This window comes from Ranitomeya imitator, chromosome 1 (assembly GCF_032444005.1).
Source record: "Ranitomeya imitator isolate aRanImi1 chromosome 1, aRanImi1.pri, whole genome shotgun sequence".
Taxonomy (NCBI): Eukaryota; Metazoa; Chordata; class Amphibia; order Anura; family Dendrobatidae; genus Ranitomeya; species Ranitomeya imitator.
The window spans coordinates 1246758181-1246784896 of record NC_091282.1 but is presented as its reverse complement, the minus strand read 5'-3'; the positions used below and the strand labels follow the sequence as shown (position 1 = coordinate 1246784896).

The window sequence follows — 26716 nt, the reverse complement described above, 5'->3', positions numbered from 1 at the left end:
TCCATGTGGCCCAGCGAGATCTTTACTACAAAAACATGAGGAAAAGAGGAGTCACAGCGGCAAGACGTGTCCTCACTGCAGCTCTGGATGTGACTGGAGTATAAGGCTCCTAATATGTTAGGCTGTGGGTGCAGCTTTGGATGCAACTTGAGAATAAGAGTGGAAGCGGAAAGCTGTGGGTGCAGCTCCGAGTGTGATTGGAGGATAAGACATGCACAGGACGCCATGTGCCTGGTAACAGCAGACTTTATTGTTTAGGTGCTGCCCCCACAATCGGTGCCGCGCGTCCGTGGCTCCGGTGGTGTCTACTGATCCGGGAAGTGATCCCTTTAATGAGGGGTGTCGCCATGTCTCCGTACACTGGAGAATTTCATCCCTTTAACGCGGACGTTGTCCCATTGTGCATGCGCAGGTCTGCACACAGGAGTGTCCGGGCATTATGTGACGGTGAGCGCAGCCGCTCCGCTCTCGGGGTTCAGGTTGATCAGTTGGTTCGTGGCCTGCGCGAGCTCAGAGATGGAGACGCGGCCCCGCTGCCGGATGAACTGCGCCACCGCCGCCAGCTCCTCCGTGGTGATGTAGATGAACTTCCCTCTGTCGTCTATCACACCTGCGGGAGAGAAGGATGCGGTCACCCGAGATCGTACAGCACGCAGCTACTCTGGTCACAGCCAGAGCTGCATCCTCACCTGTAATAGAGCCGTCAGCCAGTAGGTCCTGTATCCTGCTGATGGCATCCTGTGAGTGAGAGAGGAGAGGTGAGTGAGAGAAGAGGAGGAGGAGAGGTAGGCGAGCGAGCAGAGGAGGATAAGTAGCTGAGCAGAGGAGAGATAGGCGGGCGAGCGAGAGCAGAAGAGGAGGAGAGGTAGGAGAGCGAGAGCAGAGAACAGATAGGCGAGCGAGAGCAGATAAGGAGGAGAGGTAGACGAGCGAGAGCAGAGAAGGAGAGGTAGGCAAGCGAGAGCAGAGGAGAGATAGGCGAGCGAGAGCAGAGAAGGAGAGGTAGGCGAGAGCAGAGAACAGATAGGCGAGCGAGAGCAGAGAACAGATAGGCGAGCGAGAGCAGATAAGGAGGAGAGGTAGACGAGCGAGAGCAGAGAAGGAGAGGTAGGCGAGAGCAGAGAAGGAGGAGAGGTAGACGAGCGAGAGCAGAGAAGGAGAGGTAGGCGAGAGCAGAGAAGGAGGAGAGGTAGACGAGCGAGAGCAGAGAAGGAGAGGTAGGCGAGCGAGAGCAGAGAAGGAGAGGTAGGCGAGTGAGAGCAGAGAACAGATAGGCGAGCGAGAGCAGAGAAGGAGGAGAGGTAGACGAGCGAGAGCAGAGGAGAAAGAGGTAGGTGATCGAGTGAAAGCAGAGAAGGTCAAACTATCTAGCAATGAGTACCCAGTGGACGTTCCAATTCTCTGCTGTTGTCAGTGAGTGACAGCAGTGCCTGAGGGGTTAATCTGCTTGCTTCAGCCTCTGCGGTCAGTGGCAGGTGCTGGCTGTACAGCACTGCAAGAACCTGCTCAGTAAGGAGGGAGATCAGGTCTTTACACTGGCCCGAGAGCATCATGGGTATATACGCCTTATATATACACGTCACTGACCTTGACAAGGTTACAGGGAGCTGCATAAAACAAAAAACCTGACCAGCGCCTCCATATAGTGTGAATCCAGTACAAAACTACTACCCTCATCCACAAAGCACTCCATGGCTCAGCACCACCCTACATCTCCTCTCTGGTCTCAGTCTACCACCCTACCCGTGCCCTCCGCTCCGCTGATGACCTCAGGTTAGCATCCTCAATAATCAGAACCTCCCACTCCCGTCTCCAAGACTTTACACGTGCTGCGCCGATTCTTTGGAATGCACTACCTAGGATAATACGATTAATCCCCAATCCCCACAGTTTTAAGCGTGCCCTAAAAACTCATTTGTTCAGACTGGCCTACCGCCTCAATGCATTAACCTAACGATCCCTGTGTGGCCTATATTAAAAAAAAAAAAAAAAAAAAAAAAAAAATTAATTAACTGGTTCATGCAGCTTTACATGAACACCCAAGCCTTACACTATGGCTGGTCCGAATAACTATAGCAATTGTTACCATCCACCTCTCGTGTCTCCCCTTTTCCTCATAGTTTGTAAGCTTGCGAGCAGGGCCCTCACTCCTCTTGGTATCTGTTTTGAACTGTATTTCTGTTATGCTGTAATGTCTATTGTATGTACAAGTCCCCTCTATAATTTGTAAAGCGCTGCGGAATATGTTGGCGCTATATAAATAAAAATTATTATTATTATTATTATTAATAGGTGCACGCTGCAATGACTGCATAACTAGCAAAGAAGGACGCAACAGCACTCTAGAGACCAATATGTAGGCAAACACAAAATCTAACATATAGTAATTGCTGAATAAACTGTACCTGTGCCGCCTGGAGCCGCTGGTCCGGTTTTCTGCAGTTTACTATTGGAGGTCCTTTCTGACTCCAGCCATCAGCCCAAGGGTGTTTATAATGAGCTCACTTAAATGTGCTGGTTTGTAGCCCAGGAGAGGCGTGTTTACAATGATAGGACCCATCAGAGAAGTGTCACCTTGTCGCGGTTGATGGGCTCACATGAATTGGCCAATTTATGACCTAAGAACCTTCATTTTTGTAAGTACTTTTTTTTAAAAAAAGTTAAAAAAATTTTGGTACAGTTTATTCAGCAATTATGTTATGTGTTTGCACACATATTGGTCTCTATAGGGTGCTGCTTCGTCCTTCTTTTTTGGAGGTTACAGAGAGCATCGTCAAGCACTGTGATCATAGAGGGGGACAAAATCACTGACCTGAGCACGGAGTCCAAAATGTGCCCCCAGATCTTCCAGAATTACCACTTTTGAAACCTGAAAGGGAAAAAAAAATAAAAAAATCGGATGTGGATTCACTACCTGGGATCCATGTAAAGGGGGCTAGGTGTCTCGGTAGAGTGAGAAGCCCCTCAGCTTCCTCGTACATTGTCACCACCCCAGGCAGATGTGTTTGGCGCCATACTGGAGGACACTGGTGCAGTGACGAGCAGGACAGGCAGGATACAGCGGTGGGGAACGGCAGAGATGGCGAGTTCTCGTAATTATATGTGGATCAAATCACAATGGAAAACATGGAACAATCCGGGAGATGGTGGACGTGACGTTCTGGGCAGCCGAGCTGGAGGACTGGACTTCATGGGCTGCAGAATCTGTACTGGAACAGTCCATGGAATTCAGTTCTCAGGGCTCGGAGCTGCCATCGATCATCTCCATCTTCAGAGCTGAGAGCAATGAAAAGAGACGGGAAACTCACACTGAAATTAAATAAGATTGGTTAAAGATTCTTTAATCATTAGGATGCCGGAATCCAAGACCCCGGACATCCCCTGCCGGAACCCAAGACCTGGTCATCCCCTGCCGAAACCCAAGACCCTGGTCATCCTTTGCCGGAACCCAAGACCCTGGTCATCCTTTGCCGGAACCCAAGATCTTGGTCATCCCCTGCCGGAACCCAAAACCCTGGTCATCCCCTGCCAGAACCCAAGACCTTGGTCATCCCCTGCCGGAACCCAAGACCATGGTTATCCCCTGCCGGAACCCAAGACCTGGTCATCCCCTGCCGAAACCCAAGAACCTGGTCATCCCTTGCTGGAACCCAAGATCTTGGTCATCCCCTGTCAGAACCCAAGACCATGGTTATCCCCTGCCAGAACCGAAGACCTTGGTCAACCTCTGCCAGAACAAAAAAGACCCCGTCATCCCTTGCCGGAACCCCAGATGCTGGTCATCCCTTGCTGGAACCCAAGATCCTGGTCATCCCTTGCCGGAACCCAAGACCTTGGTCATCCCCTGCTGGAACCCAAGACCTTGGTCATCCTCTGCCGAAGACGCTGGTCATCCCTTGCCGGAACCCAAGACGCTGGACATCCCTTGCTGGAACCCAAGACCTTGGTCATCCACTGCTGGAACCCAAGACCTTGGTCATCCTTTGCCGGAACAAAAAAGACGCTGGTCATCCCTTGCCGAAACCCAAGACCTTGGTCATCCCCTGCCGGAACCCAAGACCTTGGTCATCCCCTGCCAGAACACCAGACCTTGGTCATCCCTCGCCGGAACCCAAGACCCTAGTCACCCCTTATCGGAACCCAAGACCATGGTTATCCCCTGCCGGAACCCAACACCATGGTTATCCCCTGCAGGAACAAAAAAGACCATGTTCATCCCCAAGGATGCGGCATCTCCAGCCTTGGCGACATCCTGTGCAGGCAGCGATGACTGATAATGGCGCAAGTGAAGTTAAGGGGAGCGCCAAAACCAGAGGTCAGATAGGCTGATGACGCAGCCTATCCGCAGGGACATCGGTGTGAATTGTAAGATGGCATCTCCATCTTCTTGACTTCAGACCAGTAATATACAAATCGGTATAATACAAACTTCCCTTGGACTAGGAACCACTGCAATAAAAAGCACCAGTGCAGCAGTGGGTGGTAGTGGGATGCGAAACCCCTGCCAGGGGGCCTGTCAAAGATATAATTCTCACAGCCAGCAGCTTGGGAGCTTACTGTAAAAACTCACTTCCTAAAGCCGCCACTAGGAGGAGCGCAGGAACTTACTGTAATTTTCTCTTCCTAAAGCTGCCACTAGAGGGAGCGCAGGAGCTTACTGTAATAACGCTCACTTCCTAAAGCCGCCACTAGGAGGAGCGCAGGAACTTACTGTAATAATTCTCTGTTCCTAAAGCGGCCACCAGAGGGAGCGCAGGTGCTTACTACACTGCTAAAAAAAATAAAGACATCCTAGACATCACTGAATGAAATATTCCAGTTGTAAATCTTTATTCATTACACAGTGGAATGTGTTGAGAACAATAAAACAAATAAATATCCCATGGAGGTCTGGATTTGGAATGATACTCAAAATCAAAGTGGAAAAGCAAATTGCAGGCTGATCCAACTTCAGTGGAAATGCCTCATGACAAGGAAAAGATGCTCAGTAGTGTGTGTGGCCTCCACGTGCCTGTATGATCTCCCTACAACTCCCGGCATGCTCCTGATGAGGCGGCGGATGGTCTCCTGAGGGATCTCCTCCCAGACCTGGACTAACACATCCGCCAACTCCTGGACAGTCTGTGGTGCAATGTGACGTTGGTGGATGGAGCGAGACATGATGTCCCAGATGTGTTCAATCGGATTCAGGTCTGGGGAACGGGCGGGCCAGTCCATAGCTTCCATGCCCGTATGGACCCGTAGAAGCGCCGTAGCGCGAAACGGCCGTCGTCCGGTCTCTCTCCACTCCCGCTCCCTCTCACTTCCCTGCTGATGCCGCTTAATGTCCTGTAAAGCTGTCGTCGCTGAATAAAGGACACACTTTTTCATGAAGGTCGTGGGTGAGTGCTGCATTCTTTTTTCTTTATATGTCATGCTTCCATGCCTTCATCTTGCAGGAACTGCTGACACACTCCAGCCACATGAGGTCTGGCATTGTCCTGCATTAGGAGGAACCCAGGGCCCAGCGCACCAGCATATGATCTCACAAGGGGTCTGAGGATCTCATCTCGGTACCTAATGGCAGTCAGGCTACCTCTGGCGAGCACATGGAGGGCTGTGCGACCCTCCAAAAAAATGCCACCCCACACCATTACTGACCCACTGCCAAACCGGTCATGCTGAAGGATGTTGCAGGCAGCAGATCGTTCTCCACGGCGTCTCCAGACTCTGTCACGTCTGTCACATGTGCTCAGTGTGAACCTGCTTTCATCTGTGAAGAGCACAGGGCGCCAGTGGCGATTTTGCCAATCCTGGTGTTCTGTGGCAAATCCCAAGTGTCCTGCACGGTGATGGGCTGTGAGCACAACCCCCATCTGTGGACGTCGGGCCCTCAGACCATCCTCATGGAGTCAGTTTCTAACCATTTATACAGACACATGCACATTTGTGGCCTGCTGGACGTCATTTTGCAGGGCTCTGGCAGTGCTCCTCCTGTTCCTCCTTGCACAAAGGCTGAGGTAGCGGTCCTGCTGCTGGGTTGTTGGCCCCCTCCATGTCTCCTGGTGTACTGGCCTGTCTCCTGGTAGCGCCTCCAGCCTCTGGACACTACACTGACAGACACAGCAAAGCTTCTTGCCACAGCTCGCATTGATGTGCCATCCTGGATGAGCTGCACTACCTGAGCCACTTGTGTGGGTTGTAGAGTCCTTATCATGCTACCACGAGTGTGAAAATACAACCGACATTCAAAAGTGACCAAAACATCAGCCAGAAAGCATTGGTACTGAGATGTGGTCTGTGGTCCCCACCTGCAGAACCGCTCCTTTATTGAGGGTGTCTTGATAATTGCCAATGATTTCCATGTTGTCTATTCCATTTGCACAACAGCATGTGAAATTGATTGTCAATCAGTGTTGCTTCATAAGTGGACAGATTGATATCACAGGAGTTTGATTTACTTGGAGTTATAGTCTGTTGTTTAAGTGTTCCCTTTATTTTTTTTCAGCAGTGTAGAATAATTCTCTCTTCCTAAAGCCGCCACTAGAGGGAGCGCAGGCGCTTGCTGCATACTGCTTATCCACTGTGCTCCATCACTACGACGCATGCAGTTGGCTCCCTCTAGTGGTGGCTGCAGGTCGTCTTATGCAGCAGAGCTGCGATCACCATCATGATGTCAAGAAATCACAAGAGAATATACGAATACAGCCGAGTGCACATAAAGGAGCACAGAAATCTACAGGGCGAGGCCCCGGGGACACAACGTAACGCGGAGGCCCGACACTTGGGGTGTAATCCCTTACCTTAATGTAGTTAATGAACTCTGTGAGAAAACTGCGGGTCTGGAAGAAAAGAGGAAAAGAAAAAAAAAAAGTTTCAGTAACTCAGGACGACGGTAAATCTCTGTCCCATGGGCACGATCCTCAGAGGGGCGATTCCCTGAATTTACTGCAGTTTTCAGAGTTTAACGTTTCCAAGTTTGGGGTAAGAAAAAGCACAAAAGTGTCGGCCCGACCATCGGCCTTCATGTCCCCAGCAAGGCAGGGGTTAACCAGACTCCTCAGCTCTGCTGCTGCAGGTGCGGTCAAATCCGAGACCTCCATCAGTGACCCCCCAACGCCCCCGCGAGGGTCTCGCCTGCCCCAGGGCGAAGTCTGCGGGGCCAACGAGGAGCCAAAAACCGCACCAAGACCCCGATCAGATCTGTGCATGTATGTATGTATTTATGTGTGTGTACACACAGTGACATGGAAAAGTTTGTGCACCCCTGGTCAAAATTACTGTTATTGTGAACAGTTAAGCAAGGTGAAGATGAAATGATCTAAAAGGCCTAAAGTTACAGATGACACATTTCCTTTGTATTTTAGGCACAAAAAAAAAAACCATTAATAATTTACATTTAAAAAAAAAAGATTTTTTTTTGCTTTCAGGGACATTTTTCTTCTATGACCAAATTCACCTAAAAGTCACCCCCGATGTCAACTTTAGAGGTAATGAAGAAGATGGAAAATTCCTCTGACGTCACAGGAGAATGAATGGCCTCCTCCCCATAGGGAAAGTCTGAATCAAGACGGTGAGAAGAGGCCAGAAATGCTCCGCACCGACCACATACCATTAACCCCTGGAAAAAGACAACCAGTTTTATTTTTACAGTTTTGTTTTTTCCCTCCCATTTTTTTTCCAAGATTCTTAACTTTTCTATTTTTCTTCCCTGCCCGCACTGCTGCACGACGGCTCGTTTTGTTGTAGTTTTGAATGACAACATTAATTTTACTTTATAATGATGAATAAAGAGCAGAGAGGCTGCAGACCCTCAACTGTGTCGACGCCAAGGCTACAGAATCTCCACGGAGCGAGCTGCGAGGCTACACTGAGTATCGGGGCTACAGAATCTCCACGGAGCGAGCATCGGGGCTACAGAATCTCCACGGAGCGAGCGGTGAGGCTACAGAATCTCCACGGAGCGAGCAGTGAGGCTACAGAATCTCCACGGAGCGAGCAGTGAGGCTACAGAATCTTCACGGAGCGAGCGGTGAGGCTACAGAATCTCCACGGAGTGAGCATCGGGGCTACAGAATCTCCACAGAGCGAGAGGTGAAGCTACAGAATCTCCACGGAGCGAGCGGTGAGGCTACAGAATCTCCACAGAGCAAGCGGTGAGGCTACAGAATCTCCATGAAGTGAGCATCAGGGCTACAGAATCTCCACAGAGCGAGAGGTGAAGCTACAGAATCTCCACAGAGCGAGAGGTGAAGCTACAGAATCTCCACAGAGCGAGCGGTGAGGCTACAGAATCTCCATGAAGTGAGCATCAGGGCTACAGAATCTCCACGGAGCGAGCGGTGAGGCTACAGAATCTCCACGGAGTGAGCATCGGGGCTACAGAATCTCCACGGAGCGAGCTGCGAGGCTACACTGAGTATCGGGGCTACAGAATCTCCACGGAGCGAGCATCGGGGCTACAGAATCTCCACGGAGCGAGCGGTGAGGCTACAGAATCTCCACGGAGCGAGCAGTGAGGCTACAGAATCTTCACGGAGCGAGCGGTGAGGCTACAGAATCTCCACGGAGTGAGCATCGGGGCTACAGAATCTCCACGGAGCGAGCTGCGAGGCTACACTGAGTATCGGGGCTACAGAATCTCCACGGAGCAAGCATGGGGGCTACAGAATCTCCACGGAGCGAGCATCGGGGCTACAGAATCTCCACGGAGCGAGCAGTGAGGCTACAGAATCTCCACGGAGCGAGCAGTGAGGCTACAGAATCTTCACGGAGCGAGCGGTGAGGCTACAGAATCTCCACGGAGTGAGCATCGGGGCTACAGAATCTCCACAGAGCGAGAGGTGAAGCTACAGAATCTCCACGGAGCGAGCGGTGAGGCTACAGAATCTCCACAGAGCGAGCGGTGAGGCTACAGAATCTCCATGAAGTGAGCATCAGGGCTACAGAATCTCCACGGAGCGAGCGGTGAGGCTACAGAATCTCCACGGAGCGAGCATCGGGGCTACAGAATCTCCACGGAGCGAGCGGTGATCCACGGAGCGAGCGGTGAGGCTACAGAATCTCCACGGAGCGAGCATCGGGGCTACAGAATCTCCACAGAGCGAGCATCGGGGCTACAGAATCTCCACGGAGCGAGCGGTGAGGCTACAGAATCTCCACGGAGCGAGCATCGGGGCTACAGAATCTCCACGGAGCGAGCGGTGAGGCTACAGAATCTCCACAGAGCGAGCGGTGAGGCTACAGAATCTCCACGGAGCGAGCGGTGAGGCTACAGAATCTCCACGGAGCGAGCGGTGAGGCTACAGAATCTCCACGGAGCGAGCATCGGGGCTACAGAATCTCCACGGAGCGAGCATCGGGGCTACAGAATCTCCACGAAGCGAGCATCGGGGCTACAGAATCTCCACGGAGCGAGCATCGGGGCTACAGAATCTCCACGGAGCGAGCATCGGGGCTACAGAATCTCCACGAAGCGAGCATCGGGGCTACAGAATCTCCACGAAGCGAGCATCGGGGCTACAGAATCTCCACGGAGCGAGCATCGGGGCTACAGAATCTCCACGGAGCGAGCATCGGGGCTACAGAATCTCCACGGAGCGAGCGGAGAGGCTACAGAATCTCCACAGAGCGAGCATCGGGGCTACAGAATCTCCACAGAGCGAGCGGTGAGGCTACAGAATCTCCACGGAGCGAGCGGTGAGGCTACAGAATCTCCACGGAGAGAGCGGTGAGGCTACAGAATCTCCACGGAGAGAGCGGTGAGGCTACAGAATCTCCACGGAGCGAGCGGTGAGGCTACAGAATCTCCACGGAGCGAGCTGTGAGGCTACAGAATCTCCACGGAGTGAGCATCGGGGCTACAGAATCTCCACAGAGTGAGCATCGGGGCTACAAAATCTCCACGAAGCGAGCATCGGGGCTACAGAATCTCCACGGAGCGAGCGGTGAGGCTACAGAATCTCCACGGAGCGAGCGGTGAGGCTACAGAATCTCCACGGAGCGAGCGGTGAGGCTACAGAATCTCCACGGAGCGAGCGGTGAGGCTACAGAATCTCCACGGAGCGAGCGGTGAGGCTACAGAATCTCCACGGAGCGAGCAGTGAGGCTACAGAATCTCCACGGAGTGAGCATCGGGGCTACAGAATCTCCACGGAGTGAGTATCGGGGCTACAGAATCTCCACGGAGCGAGCGGTGAGGCTACAGAATCTCCACGGAGCGAGCGGTGAGGCTACAGAATCTCCACGGAGCGAGTATCGGGGCTACAGAATCTCCACGGAGCGAGCGGTGAGGCTACAGAATCTCCACGGAGCGAGCATCGGGGCTACAGAATCTCCACGGAGCGAGCATCGGGGCTACAGAATCTCCACGAAGCGAGCATCGGGGCTACAGAATCTCCACGGAGCGAGCATCGGGGCTACAGAATCTCCACGAAGCGAGCATCGGGGCTACAGAATCTCCACGAAGTGAGCATCGGGGCTACAGAATCTCCACGGAGCGAGCGGTGAGGCTACAGAATCTCCACGGAGTGAGCATCGGGGCTACAGAATCTCCACGGAGTGAGTATCGGGGCTACAGAATCTCCACGGAGCGAGCGGTGAGGCTACAGAATCTCCACGGTGCGAGCGGTGAGGCTACAGAATCTCCACGGAGCGAGCATCAGGGCTACAGAATCTCCACGGAGCGAGCGGTGAGGCTACAGAATCTCCACGGAGCGAACATCTGGGCTACAGAATCTCCACTGTGCGAGCAGCGAGACTACAGATTTTTAGGGTGACTTTTTGGCATGCATCCCCTGCAAAACCCGAAATGTAAGCAAAATGCACAAAATTGTTTTTTTTTTTTTTTTTAATGTCTGTTCAAATAACTCACGGAAGCTGCATTTATCAGCGACGCTAAGAAAGAGATTGGATATTTTTACTGTGTGTAAAGATGCAAAAAAGAACAAAAAAAAAAAGTTTCTGAGCTTTTTCTGTCCCTTAGGGTATTGTGCACACAACATCTTCTCCAGGTGGATTTTAGCTGGAATGAGCGCATCATGGAGGTTCCCATATTACTTTTCTATTACTCTTCTCCTTCTCAAAAAATGCCGCATTTTACCGCTCTTGTTTGGGATTTTACCGCTCGTTTGGAATTTTACAGCTCTTGTTTGGGGTTTTTCTTCATGCAGCAGAAATTGACTTGCACTTTTTTTTTTTTTTTTACTGCAACGTGTCAATTTCTTTCGCATTAAATGTCTTATTTGTGGATTTTCCCCATAGACCTGAATGAGATGAAGAAAATCGTCAGATCCAAAACCTACAAGTGTCATCAGTGCGTTTCCGCAGCACAAACACATGGAATCCGCACACGACTTTAGCAAAGCAGCCAACTAACCGGGCGTTTCCGAAGCAAAGTAGTTTTATTAAAAAAAAATAAAAAACACAACGTACCAAAAAGAGAGACAAAAGCGAGTAATAAAAACATACCCCAAAAAAAAGTGTGTGTGTTCGGGAGCGAGCTGTAAAATCACTGCTGTTTAGCCCTTTACATGCCAGGTGCCATGCTGCCCGCGGCGTCCATTTTGGCCCCCATTGGCCCTCCTATGAGTCATCATTGCAGCCTACCATCCTGAGATTTCCAATTTGTGCACGCCCTCCCCAAAAAATAGAATAAAAAAAGTGATCAAAATGTCACAAGAATACCTAAATGGAACCAGTACAACCACCCGCTCGTCACACGAAAAACAATCCATCACTCGGCTCCATCGGCGGGAAAATTAAAAAGAAATTAAAAAAAAGTTTTGAGTGTCAAATAAAAATAGTGACACAAACCAATTTTTTTTCTTCTTTTGCCGCATACTATATGACCAAACCAAAAAAAGAACAATGGTGTTTTTTGTTTGTGTTTTTTCCACCATTTTATGCCATATGGAATTTTTGTTCCCAATTTTCCAGTATATTATAAAAAAAAAAAAAAAGTCCCGACTGCAGATGGAACTGAAAAATTATAAAAAACAAAACAAAAAGGCTACACGTAGAAAAACGGAGGAAAAGAATCCTCAAAAGAAAAAATAGAAGGTTAAGAGTGAGGTGCCGTCAAACGGATTTGTCATTCATGGCAGTAGAGGGGTTACACCGTGGTACGTGGCGGCTGCCAGGATCGTCCTGAAAGTATGACGCCGCTCACAGGAGATCCCAGAATGGATTTTATCTATTTTGCATACACACACAAAAAAAAAACAATAATTGCCGCAGCTCAGAATATCGTACAGTAAATTGAAAAGGAAAAAAAAAATCTTTAAAAAAAAAAAAGTTTCCAAAATCAGATTTTAGTTATTTTCCCAAGGAAATAAAAAAACAATAAAATAACCCGATGGGTGAAAGAACTATCTGTTGTCTGCATAGAATGGAAAAGCGCATCTTCTTGAAGAAATAAAGATAAAATGTGCCGGAAACAGATTCTGGATTACCAGATATGCCAGATTACCAGAGGAGGCAGAGAAGGCATCTGACGGTATAATAAAGTCCATTCGTGCACCCGAACCCTTATATTCTAGCAGATCAGACATTCCGCCTCTATCTAGGACTCTTACGGTCGGCCCGTTTCGCGCCTGCCATGTATTACCTGCTCCTCGTCCATGGTCTCAGCCTCCCCTTCCTCCTCCACCACGAAGCTCTCCTTCAGCCTCAGGTACTCCTCGTGCTCGCGCTTCTCCTGCTCCTCTTTGGCTTTCTTCTTCTCTTCCTCCTATAGAGAATAGACAGCGGTGAGAGGAGAGACATCACGTCAGCGAGCAGAGCCAGCGAGAGGAGGAAGCAGCACTGCACAGGGATTATATACTGCAGATTACCACAGTCACAGCCCACGTATAATGCACACAGATTACCATAGTCCCCCCCCCCCACATACAGTGCATGGGAAATTATTCACACCCCGTGAACTTTTCCACATTACACTCACAAACGTAAGTTTTATTTTATTGGGATTTTATGTGATATCAACACAAGGTCGAAAGTATTTGACATGTAAAGGAAATGATACAGGGTTTTCTAATTATATTAAATATATAAATCTGAACATTGTGCTGTGCATTTGTATTGAGCCCCCCTATAGTGTGATACCCCTAAATAAAATCCCAAGTGACCAGTCGCCTCCAGAAGTCCCATAATCCGTAAATTGCGTCCACAGCTGTTCTGTGAAGGCCTCAGAGGTCTGAGAACATCAGAGATCAAACAGCATCACGTAGACCAAGGAACCCACCAGACAGGTCAGGGATAAAGTTGTGGAGAAGAGTAAAGCAGGGTTAGGTTATAAAAAAAATCTCACTGAACACTGTTCAATCCATCATCCAAAACGGAAGGAATATGGCACAACTGCAAACCTACAAAGACATGGCCGTCCACCTAAACCGACATTCCAAGCAAGTGAGCACTAATTGGAGAAGCAGCTGAGAGGCCTATGGTCACTGCAGAGCTGAAGATCCACAGCCCAGGTGGGAGAATCTGTCCATGGGACAGCTAATGCTCATATGCTCCACAAATCCGGCTTTTATGGAAAAGTGACAAGACATTTTTGAAAGCCAAAAAAAGTCATATTTGCACTTTGCTATAAGCCATGTAGGAGACACTGCAAGCATCTGCAAGAAGAGGCTCTGGTCAGATGAGACCAAAGGGGAACTTTGGGGGCTAAATACAAAATGTGGCAGAAAATAAACACTGCACATCACCCTGAAAACACCATCCCCACCGTCACACATGGTGGTGGCAGCATCATGGTGAGGATTTTCTTCAGCAGGGGCAGGGAAGCTGGTCAGAGTTGATGGGAAGATGGATGAAGCTAAACACAGAGCAAAACCTGGAGGAAAACCTGTTAGAGGCTGCAAAAGACTTGGGACTGGGCCGAAGGTTCACTTTCCAGCAGGACAACAAACCTAAACATCCTACCAGAGTTACAATGGAGGGTTTAGGTCAGACGCAGTCACTGTTCAGACCGAAATCCCAGAGAATCTGTGACATGACGGGAAAATTACTGATCACAGACGTCTCCATCCAATCTCACTGAGTGAGGGGGCAAAATGTCACCTCTAGGGGTGGCAAAGCTGGAGAGACAGACCCCAAAAGACTACAGCAACAGGGGGTCCTACAAAGTGCTGACTCGGGGTGAACACAAAAGCACCTCACAATATTAATATTTATATTATTAAAATATATATATATAGCAAACCCCGTATCATTTCCTTTACACGTCACACATACTTGTTACTTTGTGTTGGAGTCACATAAAACCCCAATAAAATACATTTAGTCTGTGGGTGTAATGTGAAAAAGTGTGGAAAACACTTCACAGGGAAGATATACTTTGTCAAGGCCCTGTACATTGCACAACTACCACACACTTTACACTAGGCCTCAATTATTAAAGTGTTGCCCATAGCAACCAACCAGAGCTCAGCTTTCATTTTCCAGACAGCTCTGGTAAAATGAAAGCTGCTCTGTGATTGGTTGCTAAGGATAACAAAAGACAGTTATTCTTTTACAAGGTTCTACATGAGAACATGTCAGGTCCCAGAAAGCTCTAAACCGCCATGTTAACCCCTCACATCCCTCTTACAGGGAGACACTGGGCACTTGATTACAACGGCTTCCATTTGTTTTTTTTTGTTTTTTTTGTATTTTATATAGTTTTTTTGTATTAATAATATGAATAAAAAAAGCAAATAAAAATAGAAAAAGAAAAAAAAAAAAAAAAATCAATGATCGGGACCTAACAGAAAATGGATGGCACTATGTACCTCGCCCCCAAACTAAGGGATAACATGGATTCAAACCTGGGGTTCCTTAGCTTTGCTGAGGAGGATCACGTCATCTAAATAAGGCCTACCATGACAAAATATCTACCCCCTAAAAAAAAAATAAAAAAAAAATCTTTAAAAAAATTAGTTTAAAAAAAGTTTATATTTAATTTTTAGTTATATTTAAAGAATTAATTTTTTTTTATTACCTTTTTCAAGTAAAAACAGAGGGGAATACTTTTTTTTTTGGTTAACCGTTTTATTTCTATTTAGAGAATTTATCATTTTCGGGATGAAGATAATGATTTATCAAGTAAAATCAATGGTGACCTCCCCCAGGTGATGGGGGTCTTAAAAGTTTCGTATTCTGGAGTAAATTTTTTGATATTATTATAATACATGAAAAATGCCAAATTATAAAAAATAGAAAAAAATAAATAAAATCAGTGATGAGAGAAAAAAAAAAAAAAGAGCAACGCAGTCCTGTTACCGCACGCACAGGAAGAAAGGGCCGCGCCGATCTCAACAGACTTCTGATCTTTATTCGAGGCGAACTGTTCTGCAATGAAAAGGAAGCGATCTCTCGGTGATAAAGTGTCAGTTGGTAAACCATTTCCTCACCAGAAAAACTCCACGGGGCGAAAGGGAATTCCCCCGCAAAGAGGGCGCCGTGCCACAGCGAAAAAAGGCAGAAAGCAAACACCCTACAGCCCAGACTGGATGTAAAAGTCGCTTCATGTAAAAATATTGTATTGGAAAAAATAAAAAAACAAAATAATTAAAAAAAATATATATAATATATATATATATATATATATATATATATATATATATATATATATACCGTATATATATATATATATATATATATATATATATATATATATATATATATATATATATATATATATATATACACACACACATATATATATATACACACACACGTGTGTAAATGTATATATACCGTGTATATCTATAGATAGATAGATATACATATCTCTCTCTCTCTCATATATATATATATATATATATATATATATATATATATATATATATATATATATATATATATATATATATATATATATATATATATATAGACACACACATCACATGTGTGAATTAAATAAAAGAATGGTAGGTGAAATACAGTAATGGTGCAACCTGCAAATCAAATACTTGATGCAAATGGATTTTTCGGAACTTGGCCTTTAAATTAGTATTAGGGAGCGCAGGATTTTATTTGTGTGTTACAATTTTTACTTTTTTCATTTTCAGTTGACATTGCTAGAGGAGGGTGTTTTTTTTATTAAATAATCTTTTTTTTTTCTTTTTTAAGAGCACCATTTGGAGAGTACATCTACCTTTATGAACTGATTAACTCCTTCAGAATTTTTTTTTTTTTTTTTTAAATACGCAGTTACTTCCCTTCTATACTATAAGTAGATCTATTAAATTACTTTATTTTTAATTATTTGTTTTATTTAAATTTAATTTATTTTAATTTTTTTTTTTTTTTACACATTTTGCACAGTTATAGAACATCTTTACTAGCTTTATTATCTGCCAGGATTTTTTTTTTTTTTTTTTTTACAATGGGGGTACGTGTTTTTTTTTTTTTTTTGAACAATGGTACAAAACTTTCTTTTTTTAATAGAAAATTATGTTTTCTAATAGCGTTTTTAGGGCAATTCAGCTAAAGGTTATGGAGAAAAAACAAAAACAACTTTTTTTTAACCCAAATGCCTGTCCTTTCTTTAAAGCATCTCCTGATGGAAAAGGCTCCAAAACTAAACACCGTCCAAAAGCTGCAAACAAAAAAAAAACTCTTATGATGGAAAAATAAAAATCTTTTCAAACCAAAAAAAAAACTCCTCCTATAGCTCCTCAAGGGCAAGAGCTAAAGCCCCATCTATCATAATCTCTCACAAATATATCTAAGCTTTCTCCTGTGCTGCGCCAAAAGGCCTGGAATGCTTTACATAGGGCATTCAGCAGAAAGCTAACTTGCCAAAAAGTGTTATTATCCGGCAATTTGTCAGACCTTTCTCCAGTATATAACAAATGCAAAAAAAAATAAATAAATAAATTGAAATCCAAGACCCAGTAATGTGCGCTCCTCTAGTGCAGCTTCAAAACTAAACTTAAAAAAAAAAAAGGCCAAAATGCTACAACTGTATAAAATAAATGCAACCTGACAAAATGTAAATTAGCAGAGTAAAGAAAAAAAAAAAAAAAGAAAAAAAAAAGAAAATCGTAATTAGATAAGAGATGTGACACCGTGCGATCACACTGCAGAATCTGCACAGAAAGGTCAGAATCAGCCCCCAATGTCTGTGTAGGAGGACAGACTGCACTCACATTTTCCTGTCTCTGGTGAAATAAGGGTGGCGCTCGAGACCCCCCCCCCCCCCCTCAAAAAAAAAAAAAAAAAAAAAATAATTATATATATATATATATATATATATATATATATATATATATATATATATATATATATATATAATACCACAGAATATTTAACAAATAACGAAGACACTTAGAAAATATAGAAAGAATATAAATCCTCAACCAAGAAAAATGTAAACTGTGCAAAGCCGCACCGAAGGAATGAGAACAATCTGCTGTTAAGAAGAAAAAAATATATATATAATAATTTTTATATATATTTCCTCAAAACAAGAAAAAGGACACTTAACCGTCTCACGACGGGGTAATTTGACCATTTTGGTGTTTTCGTTTTCTATTATTTTTTTGGCCATTCGAGTGCTTTTTTTCTTCTTTTTAACAGGACGAGGTGTTCATTCATTTTAGCAAACACCAGAAAATATAGACAAAAAAAAAAAAATCCAAGTGGAGTAAATTACAAAAAAATTAAAATTAAAAAAAAAATTAAAAAAAACAATGGAATTCCACTTTATTTTTTCTTGGGGGTTTACTTTCACCTGGTAATATATATTCTTCAGGTCAGCACCAGTACTACAATACCTACAGTACAGAGCAAAAGTTTGGACACACCTTCTCATTTAAAGATTTTTCTGTATTTTCATGACTACGAAAATTGTAAATTCACACTGAAGGCATCAAAACTATGAATTAACACATGTGGAATTATATACTTAACAAAAAAGTGTGAAACAACTGAAATTATGTCTTATATTCTAGGTTCTTCAAAGTAGCCACCTTTTGCTTTGATGACTGTTTTGCACACTCTTGGCATTCTCTTGATGAGAACTATTAACTATGTGGTAATTCATAGTTTTGATGCCTTCGGTGTGAATGTACAATTTTCATAGCCATGAAAATACAGAAAAATCTTTAAATGAGAAGGTGTGTCCAAACTTTTGGGTCGTACTGTATGTGTCCCCTAGAGATCTAGAGATGTTTTATGATCCTGAGGGTTATAAATTATATAAAAAAAAAATTATATTAAATGACTGCGTCAGTGACGAGAGGCATAATGTGGGCGGCTGGTCACTAGGGGGTTAATGACGGACGGACGGACGGACGGACCTGCTTCTCTTCCTCCTCCCGCAGCCGCTCCTCGTCCTTGCGTCTCTCCTCTTCTCGCTTCATTTCCTGTTTTTTGCGTTCTTCTCTTTCGGCTTCTTCTGCCTTAAAAAATAAATAAAAACAAACAAAAAGGTAAATAAAACATTTCCACCAATCACAAGGGGATAATCTGCACTCACTGGTGTCAGACGTCCAATCATGTCACAGGAAATCTGCGCGGTCTCCAGTCACATCTAAAGCTGCACAGTTCATACAAATTCATTGCTCTGACCTGCCAGAAAGTAAGTGTGGGTGTTTCATTCAGCACAGCGCTAACTATTACTTTTGAACACAGCTCTGGCCAGCACTAGAGCAGAAATAAGCGCAGCTCTGGCCAGGACAAGAGCGGAAATAAGCGCAGCTCTGACCAAGACTAGAGCAGAAATAAGCGCAGCTCTGGCCAGGACTAGAGCAGAAATAAGCGCAGCTCTGGCCAGGACAAGAGCGGAAATAAGCGCAGCTCTGACCAAGACTAGAGCAGAAATAAGCGCAGCTCTGGCCAGGACTAGAGCAGAAATAAGCGCAGCTCTGACCAAGACTAGAGCAGAAATAAGCGCAGCTCTGGCCAGGACTAGAGCAGAAATAAGCGCAGCTCTGGCCAGGACTAGAGCAGAAATAAGCGCAGCTCTGGCCAGGACTAGAGTAGAAATAAGCGCAGCTCTGACCAAGACTAGAGCGGAAATAAGCGCAGCTCTGGCCAGGACTAGAGTAGAAATAAGCGCAGCTCTGACCAAGACTAGAGCAGAAATAAGCGCAGCTCTGGCCAGGACTAGAGCAGAAATAAGCGCAGCTCTGGCCAGGACAAGAGCGGAAATAAGCGCAGCTCTGGCCAGGACTAGAGCAGAAATAAGCGCAGCTCTGGCCAGGACTAGAGCAGAAATAAGCGCAGCTCTGGCCAGGACAAGAGCGGAAATAAGCGCAGCTCTGGCCAGGACTAGAGCAGAAATAAGCGCAGCTCTGGCCAGGACTAGAGCAGAAATAAGGGCAGCTCTGACCAGGACAAGAGCGGAAATAAGCGCAGCTCTGACCAGGACTAGAGCAGAAATAAGCGCAGCTCTGGCCAGGACTAGAGCAGAAATAAGCGCAGCTCTGGCCAGGACTAGAGCAGAAATAAGCGCAGCTCTGGCCAGGACTAGAGTAGAAATAAGCGCAGCTCTGACCAAGACTAGAGCGGAAATAAGCGCAGCTCTGGCCAGGACTAGAGTAGAAATAAGGGCAGTTCTGGCCAGGACTAGAGCGGAAATAAGCGCAGCTCAGGCCAGAGCTACGGCAGAAATAAGTGCAGCTCTGGCCAGGACTAGAGCGGAAATAAGCGCAGCTCTGGCCAGGACTAGGGCAGAAATAAGGGCAGCTCTGGCCAGGACTAGAGCAGAAATAAGCGCAGCTCTGGCCAGGACTAGGGCAGAAATAAGCGCAGCTCTGACCAGGACTAGAGCAGAAATAAGCGCAGCTCTGACCAAGACTAGAGCAGAAATAAGCGCAGCTCTGACCAAGACTAGAGCAGAAATAAGCGCAGCTCTGGCCAGGACTAGAGCGGAAATAAGCGCAGCTCTGGCCAGGACTAGAGTAGAAATAAGGGCAGTTCTGGCCAGGACTAGAGCGGAAATAAGCGCAGCTCAGGCCAGAGCTACGGCAGAAATAAGTGCAGCTCTGGCCAGGACTAGAGCGGAAATAAGCGCAGCTCTGGCCAGGACTAGAGCAGAAATAAGCGCAGCTCTGACCAGGACTAGAGCAGAAATAAGCGCAGCTCTGGCCAGGACTAGGGCAGAAATAAGCGCAGCTCTGACCAAGACTAGAGCAGAAATAAGCGCAGCTCTGGCCAGGACTAGAGCGGAAATAAGCGCAGCTCTGACCAGGACTAGAGCAGAAATAAGCGCAGCTCTGACCAGTAGAAATAAGGGCAGCTCTGGCCAGGACTAGAGCAGAAATAAGCGCAGCTCTGACCAAGACTAGAGCAGAAATAAGCGCAGCTCTGGCCAGGACTAGAGCGGAAATAAGCGCAGCTCTGACCAGTAGAAATAAGGGCAGCTCTGGCCAGGACTAGGGCAGAAATAAGCGCAGCTCTGGCCACGACTAGAGCAGAAATAAGAGCAGTTCTGACCAGGACTAGAGCAGAAATAAGGGCAGCTCTGGCCAGGACTAGGGTAGAAATAAGCGCAGCTCTGGCCAGGACTAGGGCAGAAATAAGCGCAGCTCTGGCCAGGACTAGAGCAGAAATAAGGGCAGCTCTGGCCAGGACTAGAGCGGAAATAAGCGCAGCTCTGGCCAGGACTAGGGTAGAAATAAGGGCAGCTCTGGCCAGGACTAGGGTAGAAATAAGGGCAGCTCTGGCCAGGACTAGGGTAGAAATAAGGGCAGCTCTGACCAGGACTAGGGCAGAAATAAGGGCAGCTCTGACCAGGACTAGAGCAGAAATAAGGGCAGCTCTGGCCAGGACTAGGGCAGAAATAAGGGCAGCTCTGACCAGGACTAGAGCAGAAATAAGGGCAGCTCTGGCCAGGACTAGAGCAGAAATAAGGGCAGCTCTGGCCAGGACTAGGGTAGAAATAAGGGCAGCTCTGGCCAGGACTAGGGTAGAAATAAGGGCAGCTCTGACCAGGACTAGAGCAGAAATAAGGGCAGCTCTGACCAGGACTAGGGCAGAAATAAGGGCAGCTCTGGCCAGGACTAGGGTAGAAATAAGGGCAGCTCTGGCCAGGACTAGGGTAGAAATAAGGGCAGCTCTGGCCAGGACTAGGGTAGAAATAAGCGCAGCTCTGGCCAGGACTAGGGCAGAAATAAGCGCAGCTCTGGCCAGGACTAGAGCAGAAATAAGGGCAGCTCTGGCCAGGACTAGAGCGGAAATAAGCGCAGCTCAGGCCAGGACTAGAGCAGAAATAAGCACAGCTCTGGCCAGGACTAGGGCAGAAATAAGGGCAGCTCTGGCCAGGACTAGGGCAGAAATAAGGGCAGCTCTGACCAGGACTAGGGCAGAAATAAGGGCAGCTCTGACCAGGACTAGAGCAGAAATAAGGGCAGCTCTGGCCAGGACTAGGGCAGAAATAAGGGCAGCTCTGACCAGGACTAGAGCAGAAATAAGGGCAGCTCTGGCCAGGACTAGGGTAGAAATAAGGGCAGCTCTGGCCAGGACTAGGGTAGAAATAAGGGCAGCTCTGGCCAGGACTAGGGTAGAAATAAGGGCAGCTCTGGCCAGGACTAGAGTAGAAATAAAGGCAGCTCTGGCCAGGACTAGAGTAGAAATAAAGGCAGCTCTGGCCAGGACTAGAGCAGAAATAAGGGCAGCTCTGGCCAGGACTAGAGCAGAAATAAAGGCAGCTCTGGCCAGGACTAGAGTAGAAATAAAGGCAGCTCTGGCCAGGACTAGGGCAGAAATAAGGGCAGCTCTGACCAGGACTAGAGCAGAAATAAGGGCAGCTCTGGCCAGGACTAGGGCAGAAATAAGGGCAGCTCTGGCCAGGTCTAGGGTAGAAATAAGGGCAGCTCTGGCCAGGACTAGGGTAGAAATAAGGGCAGCTCTGGACAGGACTAGAGCAGAAATAAGGGCAGCTCTGACCAGGACTAGGGTACAAATAAGGGCAGCTCTGGCCAGGGCTAGAGTAGAAATAAGGGCAGCTCTGGCCAGGACTAGAGCAGAAATAAGGGCAGCTCTGGCCAGGTCTAGGGTAGAAATAAGGGCAGCTCTGGCCAGGACTAGGGTAGAAATAAGCGCAGCTCTGGCCAGGACTAGGGCAGAAATAAGGGCAGCTCTGGCCAGGACTAGGGTACAAATAAGGGCAGCTCTGGCCAGGGCTAGAGTAGAAATAAGGGCAGCTCTGGCCAGGACTAGAGCAGAAATAAGGGCAGCTCTGGCCAGGTCTAGGGTAGAAATAAGGGCAGCTCTGGCCAGGACTAGGGTAGAAATAAGCGCAGCTCTGGCCAGGACTAGGGTAAAAATAAGCGCAGCTCTGGCCAGGACTAGGGCAGAAATAAGGGCAGCTCTGGCCAGGGCTAGAGCAGAAATAAGGGCAGTTCTGGCCAGGACTAGGGCAGAAATAAGGGCAGCTCTGGCCAGGACTAGAGCAGAAATAAGGGCAGCTCTGGCCAGGACTAGGGCAGAAATAAGGGCAGCTCTGGCCAGGGCTAGAGTAGAAATAAGGGCAGCTCTGGCCAGGACTAGAGTAGAAATAAGCTCAGCTCTGGCCAGGACTAGGGTACAAATAAGGGCAGCTCTGGCCAGGGCTAGAGTAGAAATAAGCGCAGCTCTGGCCAGGACTAGAGTAGAAATAAGCTCAGCTCTGGCCAGGACTAGGGTACAAATAAGGGCAGCTCTGGCCAGGACTAAGGTACAAATAAGGGCAGCTCTGGCCAGGTCTAGAGTAGAAATAAGCGCAGCTCTGGCCAGGGCTAGAGTAGAAATAAGCTCAGCTCTGGCCAGGACTAGGGTACAAATAAGGGCAGCTCTGGCCAGGACTAGAGCAGAAATAAGAGCAGCTCTGGCCAGGACTAGGGTAAAAATAAGGGCAGTTCTGGCCAGGTCTAGGGTAGAAATAAGGGCAGCTCTGGCCAGGACTAGGGTAGAAATAAGGGCAGCTCTGGCCAGGACTAGGGTAGAAATAAGGGTAGCTCTGGCCAGGGCTAGAGTAGAAATAAGGGCATCTCTGGCCAGGACTAGGGCAGAAATAAGGGCAGCTCTGGCCAGGACTAGGGTACAAATAAGGGCAGCTCTGGCCAGGACTAGGGCAGAAATAAGGGCAGCTCTGACCAGGACTAGAGCAGAAATAAGGGCAGCTCTGGCCAGGACTAGGGCAGAAATAAGGGCAGCTCTGGCCAGGTCTAGGGTAGAAATAAGGGCAGCTCTGGCCAGGACTAGGGTAGAAATAAGGGCAGCTCTGGACAGGACTAGAGCAGAAATAAGGGCAGCTCTGACCAGGACTAGGGTACAAATAAGGGCAGCTCTGGCCAGGGCTAGAGTAGAAATAAGGGCAGCTCTGGCCAGGACTAGAGCAGAAATAAGGGCAGCTCTGGCCAGGTCTAGGGTAGAAATAAGGGCAGCTCTGGCCAGGACTAGGGTAGAAATAAGCGCAGCTCTGGCCAGGACTAGGGCAGAAATAAGGGCAGCTCTGGCCAGGACTAGGGTACAAATAAGGGCAGCTCTGGCCAGGGCTAGAGTAGAAATAAGGGCAGCTCTGGCCAGGACTAGAGCAGAAATAAGGGCAGCTCTGGCCAGGTCTAGGGTAGAAATAAGGGCAGCTCTGGCCAGGACTAGGGTAGAAATAAGCGCAGCTCTGGCCAGGACTAGGGTAAAAATAAGCGCAGCTCTGGCCAGGACTAGGGCAGAAATAAGGGCAGCTCTGGCCAGGGCTAGAGCAGAAATAAGGGCAGTTCTGGCCAGGACTAGGGCAGAAATAAGGGCAGCTCTGGCCAGGACTAGAGCAGAAATAAGGGCAGCTCTGGCCAGGACTAGGGCAGAAATAAGGGCAGCTCTGGCCAGGGCTAGAGTAGAAATAAGGGCAGCTCTGGCCAGGACTAGAGTAGAAATAAGCTCAGCTCTGGCCAGGACTAGGGTACAAATAAGGGCAGCTCTGGCCAGGGCTAGAGTAGAAATAAGCGCAGCTCTGGCCAGGACTAGAGTAGAAATAAGCTCAGCTCTGGCCAGGACTAGGGTACAAATAAGGGCAGCTCTGGCCAGGACTAAGGTACAAATAAGGGCAGCTCTGGCCAGGTCTAGAGTAGAAATAAGCGCAGCTCTGGCCAGGGCTAGAGTAGAAATAAGCTCAGCTCTGGCCAGGACTAGGGTACAAATAAGGGCAGCTCTGGCCAGGACTAGAGCAGAAATAAGAGCAGCTCTGGCCAGGACTAGGGTAAAAATAAGGGCAGTTCTGGCCAGGTCTAGGGTAGAAATAAGGGCAGCTCTGGCCAGGACTAGGGTAGAAATAAGGGCAGCTCTGGCCAGGACTAGGGTAGAAATAAGGGTAGCTCTGGCCAGGGCTAGAGTAGAAATAAGGGCATCTCTGGCCAGGACTAGGGCAGAAATAAGGGCAGCTCTGGCCAGGACTAGGGTAGAAATAAGGGCAGCTCTGGCCAGGACTAAGGTACAAATAAGGGCAGCTCTGGCCAGGACTAGAGCAGAAATAAGCGCAGCTCTGACCAGGACTAGAGCAGAAATAAGCGCAGCTCTGGCCAGGACTAGGGTAAAAATAAGGGCAGTTCTGGCCAGGTCTAGGGTAGAAATAAGGGCAGCTCTGGCCAGGACTAGGGTAGAAATAAGGGCAGCTCTGGCCAGGTCTAGGGTAGAAATAAGGGCAGTTCTGGCCAGGACTAGGGTAGAAATAAGGGCAGCTCTGGCCAGGGCTAGAGTAGAAATAAGGGCATCTCTGGCCAGGACTAGGGCAGAAATAAGCGCAGCTCTGGCCAGGACTAGAGCAGAAATAAGCGCAGCTCTGGCCAGGACTAGAGCAGAAATAAGAGCAGTTCTGGACAGGACTAGGGCAGAAATAAGGGCAGCTCAGGCCAGGACTAGAGCAGAAATAAGGGCAGCTCAGGCCAGGACTAGGGTAGAAATAAGGGCAGCTCTGGACAGGACTAGGGCAGAAATAAGGGCAGCTCTGGCCAGGACTAGGGCAGAAATAAGGGCAGCTCTGGCCAGGACTAGGGTAGAAATAAGGGCAGCTCTGGCCAGGTCTAGGGTAGAAATAAGGGCAGCTCTGGCCAGGACTAGGGCAGAAATAAGGGCAGCTCAGGCCAGGTCTAGGGTAGAAATAAGGGCAGCTCTGGCCAGGACTAGGGTAGAAATAAGGGCAGCTCTGGACAGGACTAGGGCAGAAATAAGGGCAGCTCTGGCCAGGACTAGGGCAGAAATAAGTGCAGTTCTGGCCAGGACTAGAGCAAAAATAAGGGCAGCTCTGGCTAGGGTAGAAAAAAGGGCAGCTCTGGCCAGGGCTAGGGCAGAAATAAGCGCAGCTCTGGTCAGGACTAGAGAATAAGAAGACGGATCGGTGCTGCTAGTGTGTGAAACTCAGATAATACCAATACTGATACACTGTAACGAAGCGCAGGCTGTCAGCAGGAATGAGTGAGTATTATCCTGTGGGTGGAACGGTCTCCATTCAGTGACGTAAAGCAGAGCTCCCATCACCGCCCGCCATCATCCTCCAGCACTGACCTCACGCTGAGCTCCCATCATCCTCCAGCACTGACCTCGCGCTGAGCTCCCATCATCCTCCAGCACTGACCTCGCGCTGAGCTCCCATCATCCTCCAGCACTGACCTCGCGCTGAGCTCCCATCATCCTCCAGCACTGACCTCGCGCTGAGCTCCCATCACCGCCCGCCATCATCCTCCAGCACTGACCTCGCGCTGAGCTCCCATCATCCTCCAGCACTGACCCCGCGCTGAGCTCCCATCATCCTCCAGCACTGACCTCACGCTGAGCTCCCATCATCCTCCAGCACTGACCTCGCGCTGAGGTCCCATCATCCTCCAGCACTGACCTCGCGCTGAGCTCCCATCATCCTCCAGCACTGACCTCGCGCTGAGCTCCCATCATCCTCCAGCACTGACCTCGCGCTGAGCTCCCATCATCCTCCAGCACTGACCTCGCGCTGAGCTCCCATCACCGCCCGCCATCATCCTCCAGCACTGACCTCGCGCTGAGCTCCCATCATCCTCCAGCACTGACCCCGCGCTGAGCTCCCATCATCCTCCAGCACTGACCTCACGCTGAGCTCCCATCATCCTCCAGCACTGACCTCGCGCTGAGCTCCCATCATCCTCCAGCACTGACCTCGCGCTGAGCTCCCATCATCCTCCAGCACTGACCTCGCGCTGAGCTCCCATCATCCTCCAGCACTGACCTCGCGCTGAGCTCCCATCACCGCCCGCCATCATCCTCCAGCACTGACCTCGCGCTGAGCTCCCATCATCCTCCAGCACTGACCCCGCGCTGAGCTCCCATCATCCTCCAGCACTGACCTCGCGCTGAGCTCCCATCATCCTCCAGCACTGACCTCGCGCTGAGCTCCCATCATCCTCCAGCACTGACCTCGCGCTGAGCTCCCATCATCCTCCAGCACTGACCTCACGCTGAGCTCCCATCATCCTCCAGCACTGACCCCGCACTGAGCTCCCATCATCCTCCAGCACTGACCTCGCGCTGAGCTCCCATCATCCTCCAGCACTGACCTCACGCTGAGCTCCCATCATCCTCCAGAACTGACCTCGCGCAGAGCTCCCATCATCCTCCAGCACTGACCTCGCGCTGAGCTCCCATCATCCTCCAGCACTGACCTCGCGCTGAGCTCCCATCATCCTCCAGAACTGACCTCGCGCTGAGCTCCCATCATCCTCCAGCACTGACCTCGCGCTGAGCTCCCATCATCCTCCAGAACTGACCTCGCGCTGAGCTCCCATCATCCTCCAGCACTGACCTC

General features: G+C 48.5%; 1 protein-coding gene across 3 annotated transcripts in view; it reads right to left on the bottom strand.

Annotated features, from left to right (window-relative positions):
• Nucleotides 1–228: 228 nt before the first annotated feature.
• DDRGK1 (DDRGK domain containing 1) overlaps nt 229–26716 on the bottom strand; it is a 40522-nt gene continuing 14034 nt past the window's right edge. For 2 of the 3 annotated variants that reach the window (XM_069745164.1, XM_069745165.1), the window contains exons 4-9: nt 18270–18371; nt 12587–12709; nt 6783–6821; nt 2813–2869; nt 690–738; nt 229–610 (exon numbers count right to left, since the gene is read on the bottom strand). In XM_069745164.1, the coding sequence (XP_069601265.1) occupies nt 438–610; nt 690–738; nt 2813–2869; nt 6783–6821; nt 12587–12709; nt 18270–18371 (543 nt within the window). In that variant the 3' untranslated portion in view covers nt 229–437. The remainder of the gene's footprint in view (nt 611–689; nt 739–2812; nt 2870–6782; nt 6822–12586; nt 12710–18269; nt 18372–26716) is intronic. The other variant, XM_069745166.1, reaches the window with a different exon arrangement.